General features: G+C 37.9%; 1 protein-coding gene across 1 annotated transcript in view; it reads right to left on the bottom strand.

Moving 5' to 3' along the window:
- LOC106872470 (tonsoku-like protein) overlaps positions 1-12,887 on the bottom strand; it is a 118,364-nt gene that overhangs the window by 8,319 nt on the left and 97,158 nt on the right. The window contains exons 13-18 of the mRNA XM_052976512.1: positions 10,413-10,649; positions 9,201-9,321; positions 7,265-7,397; positions 5,089-5,928; positions 3,342-3,498; positions 829-907 (exon numbers count right to left, since the gene is read on the bottom strand). Coding sequence (XP_052832472.1) covers positions 829-907; positions 3,342-3,498; positions 5,089-5,928; positions 7,265-7,397; positions 9,201-9,321; positions 10,413-10,649 — 1,567 coding nt within the window. The remainder of the gene's footprint in view (positions 1-828; positions 908-3,341; positions 3,499-5,088; positions 5,929-7,264; positions 7,398-9,200; positions 9,322-10,412; positions 10,650-12,887) is intronic.

The raw sequence follows: 12,887 nt of genomic DNA on the forward strand, positions 1-12,887 counted from the left end.
ATATATATATATATATATATATATACACACACACACATGTATATATATATAAACAAACTTACATTTGTTTTTATTAGAAGTGTCGAATGTGTATTGTAAATTACCATTACAAGGTGGAAAGATTTGTCAACAAACAGCCATGGGTTTGTTGATAACATTTCCCACCTTGTCAGGGTAATTTAGCCATTATTTCTGCAGTTCTAATGGCAATGCTGTGGTTCAAAAAATATCACCTTCTTGTTTGTATTGTACAATACATGTACACATATATATGCATATATATATATATAGATAACTGGCACTCCATCGCTTACAAAGATGAAGGTTCCAGTTGATCTGATCAATGGAATGGCCTGCTTGTGAAATTAATGTGCAAGTGGTTGACACATGTGTACAGACACATGTACTCTTAACATAGTTCTCAGGAAGGTTCAGTGTGATACAGAATGTGACAAAGCTGGCCCTTTGAAATAGAGGTACTACACATTTTTGCCAGCGAAGAGAACTGGAGCAACATGAAATAAAGTGTCTTGCTCAAGCAGACTATGCATCGTTGGGAATTGAACTCACAACCTTGATCATGAGCTGAATAGCCTAACAACTAAGCCTTGTGCCTTCAGTCTGCTATAGTAATTGCAAAAGATATGAAGCAAAAAACAATGTCAAGGCTGACAATATTATTTACTTTAAGTTGAAAATAGGTTAGTATAAGATCATTAAGTGCAAAAGATATGAAAGAAAGGAAACACTTCAACAATAAAGTGACTTTATGATACTTAGGTAAAGTTAATATTTTGAATGCTAAAAAGTATGTTTTAGCAAACTTACCTGTTTTATTACTTTTACAAGCTTCTGTGTAACGGTCTTGGACTGGAGGCAGATCCCACGAAGTGACACAACCTTCAAGCTGAGAAAACAAAAAAAATATAGACACGTGTGAAGAAAGAGTAGCAATTTGGGGATCAACTTCTGTTCCCTGCAAGACCACAGTTGGTTGTGTCAACAGAATGGTGTGCTATTTAAGTAAGATACACTGATATTTAGAAGTGGTTCAATCTACACAGCTGTAAATGCACAAAGAGCAGAATAACTTTGTATCATAAACAGTAAGAAGACTATACTCATACTCTTTTACTTGTTTCAGTCATTTGACTGCGGCCATGCTAGAGCACTGCCTTTAGTTGAGCAAATCGACCCCAGGACTTATTCTTTGAAAGCCTAGTACTTATTCTATCGGTCTCTTTTGCTGAACCGCTAAGTTATGGGGACGTAAACACACCAGCAATGTTGTCAACCGATGGTGGGGGACAAACACAGACACACAAACACATATATATATATATATATATGTGTATATATATATATATATATATATATATATATATATATATATACATATATACGACGGGCTTCTTTCAGTTTCCGTCTACCAAATCCACTCACAAGGCTTTGGTCGGCCCGAGGCTATAGTAGAAGACACTTGCCCAAGGTGCCACGCAGTGGGAGTGAACCAGGGCCATATGGTTGGTAAGCAAGCTACTTACCACACAGCCACTCCTGCGACTATATAGATAAAAAATATAAGTGACTAATAAAGAGTCTTGTGAATTCCATTTTCTTTCTTTCATCATCATCATCATCATCGTTTAACGTCCGCTTTCCATGCTAGCATGAGTCGGACGATTTGACTGAGGACTGGTGGACCAGGAGGCGACACCAGGCTCCAATCTGATCTGGTAGAGTTTCTACAGCTGGATTTTTATAAACTCAACGAACACAAAAGAATTTTCTGAAGTAAATCCAGTGAGATTTACTGTTGATGATTTCAGGTAGCCAGATACTACAAATAGCCTTTAAACAACATACTACAAGGTGCATACCTGAATGTCAAATCAACAAGACAAATGAAATTAACAAGACTCTCTATTCACTACAATTGTTTTGACCCTTCTGATGTTATTATACACTTTTATTATCAGTGTATAACATATTCATTCATTTACCTATTTCTATATTTTATTTTATTTTTCATTTTCAATTCTTTGTAAGTTACCTTCTGGATTACATGAGAAGAATTCAACCTTATAACCAAATTGCTAGCATAGACACACAACACATTACAACAACTGAATGTATTGAAATAGAAATAAGTGAAATGGAAATTAAAAACAAGGCACCTTATGATAAATCACCTGATGAGACACATTTGCACCTGCAATGCACCATAAATGTTAGTACAGCATCTCACCAGATTTAGAGCGTGTTACCTCATCAGAGTGTTCTGATATAGAGGGGCTATATTTATTACGATTACTGGCATTGTGATTATAAAATTCAATATGGTTAACCCTTTAGTGTTCGCATTATTCAGCCAAAATTAATGCTTCTTTTATCCACATTGTTTTGAACTAATCATGCATTATCTTGTAGCTATGAGATTTTGATGAGGTAGCTGTTAATTTTAAAAACGATATTGTAGGGCTGGTGTGAGAGATCAGATCTGGCCAGTTTGAACATAAAACAGGCAGAATACTTTTGGCCGGATATGGCCGATTTAAATGCTAAAGGGTTAACAACAGGTTTTCTCAACCTTATAACCCAATTGCTAGCATAGACACAACACATTACAACTAAATGTATTGAAATAGAAATAAGTGAAATGGAGATTAAAAATGAGGCACCTTTTGATAAGTCACCTGATGAGACACATTTGCACCTGCAATGCACCATAAATGTTAGTACAGCATCTCACCTGTGAGGTACTGGTGCACGATGGGCTGAAACAATCATAGTGAATAATAAAGAGTCCTGTGAATTCCATTTTCTTTCTTTCATATTTTTATAAACTCAACGAACTCAAAGGAATTTCCCAAGTAAATCCAGTGGGATTTACCCCGTTGATGACGTCAAGTAACCAAATACTATGAATAGCATTTGAACTGCATACTACAAGGTGTATACCTGAATGTCAAATTATTACTTTTATATTTATACTAACAGAGATGCTCAATGTTGCTCACAATTAAAATGGCATAGCTTTTTATTGTTTTACTTGTTTCAGTCATTTGACTGTAGACATGCTGGAGCACTGTCTTTAGCCAAATGAAATCGAACCCAGGATTTATTCTTTGTAAGCCTAGTACTTATTCTATTGGTGTGTTTTGCCAAACAGCTAAGTTACAGGGATGTAAACACAGCAACATTGGTTGGCAAGCGATGGTGGGGGCACAAACACAGGCACACACATATAAATATAAACGACAGACCTCTTTCAGTTTCCATGTATGAATTCCACTCATATATCTCATCTTCCGTCCTTTATTTGCCATATATATATTTACCTCTTCTCCATTTTCAATGACCATAGAGATTTTGTCATCAGGATCAAGGAGGGCCCCAGATTTCGTAGTCAGCGACAGAATTGGCTTCAACTGGCACTGGGCATAGACACGGCGAGAGGTCTCTTGATTGAGCCAAAGTATTGTTTTTGAACGATCACTGGAAGAGACAATTTATTAAGTAAACAAGAACCAACATAGGACACACACATGCATGCATGCACGAACTTCTACATACAAATGCATACACGCATCTATAAATGCATGTACAGATTTCCTTCTGTAAATCTATGAATAAATTTTACACAGAATTTTCCAAACAGTGGTGGTCGTTGTAGGAATGGTGATGGTCGAGGTGATGAGGAAGTTATACATCTTTTCTTTTATCTTTTACTTGTTTCAGACATTTGACTACAGCCATGTTGGGGCATCACCTTGAAGGGTTTAGTCGAGTAAATTGACCCCAATACTTAATTTCAAATCAGGTATATGTGTTCTTTTGCTGTTTTTGTAAAGTGGTTGGTGACAGGAAGGATAACCAGCCAAAGAAACCAAACTGAAAATGATATGATGTGTCCGGTACCTCTACACTTCGAAAGTCTAGTAGAGTAAAAACAAAAAGTGCCTTGAAAAAAGGCAGTTAAGGGTTGGCAACAGAAAGGGTAACTATTGCTAAAATACCATCACTAAAAGGAACAAATATGTTCTGATCCTTTTTTTTGTACCCTCTAAAGATTACCCAATACACACAACAGTTTCAACATCCAATTATTCATGATAGCATGGCTTGGATGGAGTTTATTGAAGAAGAATTTTTACAGCCAGATTCAGTGCCTGTCACCAGCTTTCATCTGTTTCTGAGTAAGGTAATATTTCCTCCATGGACAGACATGCTTAGAATATTGGAAAGACACTGCTTGCATGAAAGTGATGTTGATTTACAACTATCATGCAATATTAAAACAGGGAGACAGAAACATACACATACATGTGCGCATACATATATGACAGGCTTCTTTCAGTTTCCAGCCATCAAATCTACTCATAAGGTTTTCATCGGCCTGGGGTTATAGCAGAAGACACTTACTTAAAGTGCCATGCAATGGGACTGAACTTACAACCATGTGGTTTACCTATTAATCCTTTTGTTACCATATTTCTGCTGAGATGCTCTGTGTTTCTTTCAATTAATTTAAAATATAACAAAGAATTTAGTAAAATAACTTAGTTATCATTAAGCTAGTGTTAAGAACATAAATTGTAAATAAGGTTTGGAGGAAGATTTTAATTCAGAACTTTTGAAAACAAGACATTTGTACTATAGAGGTTTCAGCCAGGTTGCTATCAAAAAGGTTAAAGATTCCCTTGATACTTTAGCAGAGATTCTCAACCATTTTTTACATATAGACCCCTTTGATTTCTATTTTACTTGGGTGGACCTCGCCCCACAAAACATTTCATGTTTAAAAATACCAATTATATTTTTATAATTAAATATTAGTAAGAACTGTATAAAGAAAAATTCTTAAAATATTTTGTGTATTGTGGAAGTATAATGAATTTATTGCACATAAACTTTACTGGCCTGAAGCACTTTTTTTTGTCATGGGCCCTGAAAAATAACCATGGATCCCCGATTTACAAATTGCATCCAGGGAGCCCCAGGGTCCATATGGACACCAGTTGAGAACCCTTGCTTTAGATGTTGATAAAGTTCATCTTGTGTTAGATGTAGAAACATTGGGCTTACCTGGGGGAAAGAGGCACACAGAAGTAGAGTGTACCAACCTTAATATACACTTTGGACACCGTCTGGACCATTCCAGAAGAAACATTGTTAGTTCTTAATTGCAGTGATGATAACAATGATGACGATGATGTAGATGGTTTCTTTATTGAATCTGTAAAGTTTGCAGCATCAGTGAGATTGAGATCAGAATTCTGATGGAATATCTGCGAAAGTGTGACAGCCTCTTGGTTCGACTCAGGTATAAATGTAGGACTAAATCTACTCTCACTACTAAACTGGTGTTCTTCAGCAATACTGCTGCTGATGGTATTAGGTAAATTAATGTTAAGATTTGACGGAGGTAGAGAATTGCTGCTGTCGTTGCTGTTATTGTCATCTTCCTCGTCAATAACAGAATATGTCCTTGACTTGAAGCGCCTTAAGGAAGAGGAGGAGGAACCTGGTTTCATTGCTGTGATGGAGGATGAAGAATCCTTACACTCAGAAGCTTTTCGAACAGCTGTTCCTGTTGTAAAATAATTACCCCTCGGAGCAAGCCGTTTCCGCTTGGATGGTTGGACATCTTCAATAAGCCAATCACTATCAACATATTTTTCTGATGAGATCAAAGCTGTCTTGCTGGATCCAACTTTGTTGCGTCGCTGCAGCGATTTGCTGCTGCACTCACTTTTGTGCAATCGCTGTCTTGCACTACTACCCACAGTTGACATGGCATTCCTGTAAGCATCAGTTGCTGACTCCTGCTCAATGATGTTTCTGCTGTTGTTGTGGCATAATTCTGTTTCAGAGTCTGATGATCCTCCAGTAGAATTATCATCTTCAATAAACTCCGATAGATTACTGAATAAAAGAAAAAGAGAGGAGGTAGAGGAAAAAAAACTAAAATTAATATATGAAATAATTTTTAAAAAAACAAGCTCCAATCAATTTTAAAATAATAATAATAATAGCTGGCCGCCAACACTTTTTTCTGCAAAATAAGGGTAGTTTATCCTGTTCAGGCTATATTATTAGCATTATCCTGCATTTGAGAATTTAAAATCACTTCTTTAACTTTATAATAATAATAGTTTCAAATTTTGGCATAGGGCTAGCAGCTATTGAGGGGAGGGAAAGTTGATTAATCAACTCCAGTACTTGACTGGTAGTTATTTTATCAATCCCAAAAGAATGAAAGGTTAAAAAAAAAACCTCAGCAGAATTTGAACTCAGAACTCAGACTGTAGAGAGGGATGATCCTAACACTTCCTTAATGCTTTAGTGTTCAGGTTATTCTATCAATCATAATGCTTACAGATTCACATTGTTTTGAACTCATCATGCATTATCTCATATCCTTGAGATTTCGATGATGTGATTGTCTGAAGAAGAATAACATTGTAGGATAGATGTGAGAGCCTGGATCCGGCCAGTTTAAACATAAAACAAATGGAAAAGTTTGGCTGGATATGGCTGGTTTAAATGCTAAAGGGTTAAATACTTTTTCTCTTTAATTTGTATACATGATCAAACAACCTCCTGTCTTATAGACCGTTAGACTACTATAATCTGCGTTAAATTTGTGATTGTAATGAATTTATATAAAATAATAGGTGTATTTTTACGATATAAATTTATGGCAGGTTATTTACAAACGAAAAGTTTTATAATGATAAAATATTAAGATAACTTCAGAAGACGGGGTATCTGGAAATATAAAATTTCATTTACTCCTCACTACACCATTTTGAGCGTGGCCGTTGCCAGTACCGCCTGTCTGGCCTTCGTACCGGTGGCACGTAAAAGCACCCACTACACTCTCTGAGTGGTTGGCATTAGGAAGGGCATCCAGCTGTAGAAACTCTGCCAAATCAGATTGGAGCCTGGTGTAGCCATCTGATTTCACCAGTCCTCAATCAAATCGTCCAACTCATGCTAGCATGGAAAGCGGATGTTAAATGATGATGATGATGATGATGATGATAGTCCTAGATACACTATGTCTGGAAAAAAAAAAAAAAGAAACCCAAAAGATGGGAATATTAGAGCTTGGATGTCTTTTATCATACATCTTGCTCAGTTAGAGGTAACTAGATGGGAGGAGGAGTTAACAACAATTAAACACACAGCAAAATAATGTAACCTTATTTTTTGTTCTTCAATGTCAAAATAAAAGATGAATTAAAAAGATATTTACTCTTTCTGTCTTTTTCTGTCTCTCTTCTTGCGGGATGTCTCATTAATTAGAGGCGGACTGTCGTTGTCGTCAGAGTTATCTGAACACCAGTTCGTTGATGTTACAGCTAATTTTCGACGCAAAACACTGACATCTAGTGGAAGTGGAGAGAGATACATATATTAAATTAAACACAAAAAAATGATATATATATACACAAAAACAAGAAAAACACATATTTGCCTCAATTGCTTTAGTCTTAGACCAGCCACAACAAAATCCTTTAGTGTTGCAACAAATTCCTGGCCTCACAATCACTAATGACATCACTTTGATAATGGGACAAAAACTGCTTCACAAAAAACCGGTGTTCCCTTTCAGGCCCAAAAAACCTTCTGCTCCAAACAGTTGCTGACTCTCTAAAAGCTTACATGAGATGCACAATGAAACAAAGTTTCTGCATTTGGGACAATTCCACTGCTGTGTAACCAAACATCCTAGAATAAACACCTACAAAAAGGGCCACTAGACTAACTACTACAGTAACTTTGAGTAACATCTTTTTATCTTATCAGACAGATATGATATCAGCTCACACAGTTATTTCTGCTCTTTGAAAGTAGCTAGTTACACACCCTATGGAGTTATTGAGCGAAAACACCTAAAGCTCCACAAGGCTCCGGCAGGGGATGGTGGTGAACCCTACTGTACTCTTCCACCACAACTTTCTCGCACTCTGACTTCCTGTTTCTGTTGTGCCTGTAATTCAAAGGGTCAGCCTTGTCATACTGTGTCACGCTGAATATCCCCGAGAACTACGTTAAGGGTACACGTATCTGTGGAGTGCTCAGCCACTTGCACGTTAATTTCACGAGCAGGTTGTTCCGTTGATCAAATCAACTGGAACCCTCGACATTGAAAGCGACGGAGTGCCAACAACAAACCCTATGGAGTGCATCAGACCTCAGGAATTCACTCATGGCCCATGGTTATCTAGCACTTAATTCACCAAACTACCAAAGTTGACAGTAGAAAATCATCTAAATAGCTTAACAAAACCAGTTTATTCACTCACTGATTCTAAACGTGTGTTACCATCATATAAGCAATGTCCTTCATTTCTAATCTTCTCTGAAAACAATGTTTGGTTAAGGGAAATATTATTTTACTTGGAAACAAGTAAGGGTTGGTGACAGGAAAGGCATGGCCCGTAGAAAATCTGCCTCAAAATATTTTGTCCAACCCATGTGAGCACGAGAAAGTGGACATAAAAATCTGATGATAATGAAGACACTCACTATATACAACATAGCTGGCAGAAACGTTAGCACGCCGGGCGAAATGCTTGGCGGTATTTCGTCTGCAGCTACGTTCTGAGTTCAAATTCCGCCGAGGTCGACTTTGCCTTTCATCCTTTCAGAGGTTGATAAATTAAGTACCAGTTATGCACTGGGGTCGATATAATTGACTTAATCCGTTTGTCTGTCCTGGTTTGTCCCCTCTGTGTGTAGCCCCTTGTGAGTAGTAAAGAAATAACTTACTATATACAACATATATATAAATATATATACACACATACACACCAGGCAATTTATATATACAGAACAGGTTTATTCTGAAGCTACAATAGAAGACACTTGCCCAAGGTGTCATGCAGTGGGACTGAACCTGAAACCATGCGGTTGGAAAGCAAACTTCTGAACCACACAACACCTGTACCTACTTAATAGCTACAAACCACACCTGCTCCTTAAAACTCTCAAATATTTGCAAATGATGATCATTAGAACCAACAAGATGACCACCCACCCACCCATTGCTGTCTTTGTGCACGATTGCCAAAACTGTCAAAGTTTGAAATGAGATAAAAGTATTTCAAATAAATGATGAAACAAAAATAAACAAATAAAAAAGAAACTGCTGCCTTATCCCCTCCTTGGTAGCTGCCCCTACTTACCTTTGATCCCCATCTTCTCCTGTAGGTATCGAACCATTGACTGATACTGCTGCTCAGTCTCCTCATCTACATCATCACAGTTCTGACGCCATTCCATCAGAGATGTCAGAGCTGTTCGATCCTGAAGCACACAAAAAAACATAAATAATGGTGGCGGTGTGGTGTGGTGTGGTACATTTTCTATACATAGAAATGAAAAATAGCTGAGATAAAATTCTGCCGAGGTTCACTTTGCATCCTTTCAGGGTCAATAAATAAGTATAAGTTGAGTACAGGGGTCAATGTAATCGACTGACCCCTCTCCTCCATTATAAGCAAAAAAGATTATTATTATTATTATTATTATTATTATTATTATTATTTTCTTCTTTCAATTTTGTTTCCATTTCTTGCCAAGTGTCTTCCCAACACCTAGGGCAAAGAAACTCACTATATATATATATTGGTAGGCCATTAAAATAAAAACACCAGATTGTTTATTTACAAAGTCATGTGATAGAAATAAAGGAGGGGGGAGAAAAACAGAGAGAAAAAGGAAAGAAAGAAACAAAGAAAATAAAGGGGGGAAAAGGAAAGAAAATTCACAATAACTGTTCTTCTCAATGCATTATTATTCCTTTACAATGAATGGTAGGTTACTGCTAAATTGATCTTGTAAGCAGCTTTGATATAAATTCCTTCTTTAAGGCATAAGGATAGAGATGAACATAATAACTTCTTCTTGTACTCCCTCCTAACTCTCTCCTCTCTCTCTCTCTCTCTCTCTCAGACTTCATACCAATGTTTCGTTGTTGGCACTCCGTCGCTTACGACGTCGAGAGTTCCAGTTGATCCGATCAACGGAACAGCCTGCTCGTGAAATTAATGTGCAAGTGGCTGAGCACTCCACAGACACGTGTACCCTTAACGTAGTTCTCGGGGATATTCAGCGTGACACAGTGTGACAAGGCTGACCCTTTGAATTACAGGCACAACAGAAACAGAAAGTAAGAGTGAGAGAAAGTTGTGGTGAAAGAGTACAGCAGGGTTCGCCACCATCCCCTGCCGGAGCCTCGTGGAGCTTTAGGTGTTTTCGCTCAATAAACACTCACAACGCCCGGTCTGGGAATCGAAACCGCGATCCTATGACCGCGAGGCTGCTGCCCTAACCACTGGGCCATTGCGCCTCCACTCAATGTTTGGTAAACATTACTGAAAAGTCAACTAACTTACCCTGGCATCTGTAATTGTAAAATCAGCCCCATGATTGAGGAGCACTTGCATGACTTCTATGTTGCCATTGGTTGCAGCATCTATAAGGGGGGTCACATGACCACACTCTTTGCCCCCAACATCATTTATATTGGCACCATGCTTAATCAGAACCTCCACTATGAGGTGGAAGCCAAGATTTGCAGCTTCATGTATCGGCATCCAACCGCAATAGTCCCGTACGTTTATAGGCTGGCCCTGGAAGAGAACAATTATACATTAGATTATATACTGATACACACACATATATTGGAATTATATATCATCGTCATTGTTTTAAGATACACTCTTCCATGTTTTGTATAGGTCAGAATTTGTTGACGCAGATTTTCCATGGCCATCAACCCTCACTTGTTTCCCATCTAAGTAATGTATTCCTCATGACCAGACTTATTTCTTCAGAAGTTTGAAAACTAACGACATTGTATAGCAGTAACACTCATTTACAACCATTGTGTAATGTTGAGATAAGGACTCACACATGTATGACAGACATCTTTCAATCAAATTCATTTACAGGGCATGGATTAGCCTAGGATATAGAAGACACTGGCCCAAGATGCCATGCAGTGGGACAGAACCCGAAGCCACATTATTAGTAAGTCAGCTTCTAAACTACACAGTGACACATACACCTAAAGCTCCACGAGGCTTCAGCAGGGGTTGGAGGCGAACCCTACTGTACTCTTTCACCACAACTTTCTCTCACTCTTTCTTCCTGTTTCTGTTGTACCTGTAATTCAAAGGGCCAGCCTTGTCACACTCTGTGTCACGCTGAACCTTCCCGAGAACTACGTTAAGGGTACACGTGTCTGTGGAGTGCTCAGCCACTTGCACGTTAATTTCATGAGCAGGCTGTTCCGTTGATCGGATCAACTGGAACCCTCGTCGCCGAAACCAACACAGTGCCACAAGTATTATTAGTCAAATAGTTAATTATTTAACCAATTAACTAATCATTTATTTGACTAATTGTTTGGTCAATCAGTCAATCAGCTAGGTTTGTCAAAGTCCTTAGTTGTCATTCATGGCCTTATCAATGACATGCTTTGTCTCTATTTCAAGTTTGCCTGTCTCTTAGTTTAGAGGCCCTGCATTTTTGTATCTATGTGTATGTATGTGAGAATGTATATGTGAGTGCATGTGTGTGTATATGTGAAGATAGAGAGAGAGAGAAAGTGAGTGAGCGAGCGTATGTACATAAGTGGATGTCTGAACATATAGCATGGTGTGACTGATTAAATATTTATTTGTTTATATATATATATTCACTCAGTTATTTTATGGCCTTTTTCAACAGCCTGCAAATGTGTGAATACAGAAAAGCATGTAAAGTATTCAAATCTCACAATTTCACTTAAGGATGGTACAGACCAAATTAGAAACTGTTTATTCTTTAAAGCATTTATGTATGAGTCAGCAAAAAAGATATCTATATTACTTGTGACCTGATTAAATCAACATTCTAAAAGCTACTTTTTTTATCACTGAATGAAGGCAATAAATATGACCAACAACAATAATAACATAATGCAATGAAAAGATCAAGATGTCGCTGTGTGGTAAGAAGTTTGCTTCCCAACCACAAGGTTCTGGGTTCAGTCCTACTGCTGGGGACAAGTGTCTTCTATTATAGCCTCAAGCTGATCAAAGCATTGTGAGTGGATGGGGTAAATAGAAGTGTGTGTGTGTGTGCCTTTGCTTCTGTGTTTGCCCTCCACCATTGCTTGACAACCAGTGTTGGTGTGTTTACGTCCCCGTAACTTAGCAGTTTGGCAAAAGAGAGTAATAGAAAATGTACCAAGCTTTAAAAAATTTGTTTGACAAAAATTTTTTGAGGCTGTGCCCCAGCACAACCACAGACTAATGAGTGAAACAAGCCAAAGATAAAAGATAACCCTTTTGATGACAACCAGCCTGAGACTACCCATAGCTTTATGCCAGAAACCTTACAGTTTTAAAGTGAACTCAATCATAACCTTCATTCAAAATTTCCTGATAATTTAAGTTCCAAACACCAAATTTATAAATGACAAAGTTATTTTACTAAATTCCTTAATTCTTTCCCAAATTATTTTCCATAGAAATATGGTAACAAAAGAATTTTTTCTTTTTATATGCGCCCTTCTAAAGCCTAGCCAGGCTCATGGGCCTGGTTTCCCGGTTTCTATGGCATATGTGTTCCCCACCTCCTTAGCTGGACGGGACGCCAGTCCATCGCAGCGTTACTCAAGAAACAGGAAGAAAGAGTGAGAGAAAGTTGCGGCGAAAAAGTACAACAGGGGTTGCCGCCCCCCTGCCGGACTCTCGTGGAGCTTTAGGTGTTTTCGCTCAATAAACTGTCTGGGAATTGAAACCATGATCCTCCGACCGCGAGTCTGCTGCCCTAACCACTGAGCCATTGCGTCTCCAAACAAAAGAATTAAAGTCATCTAA

This window comes from Octopus bimaculoides, chromosome 24 (assembly GCF_001194135.2).
Source record: "Octopus bimaculoides isolate UCB-OBI-ISO-001 chromosome 24, ASM119413v2, whole genome shotgun sequence".
NCBI classification, from domain to species: Eukaryota; Metazoa; Mollusca; class Cephalopoda; order Octopoda; family Octopodidae; genus Octopus; species Octopus bimaculoides.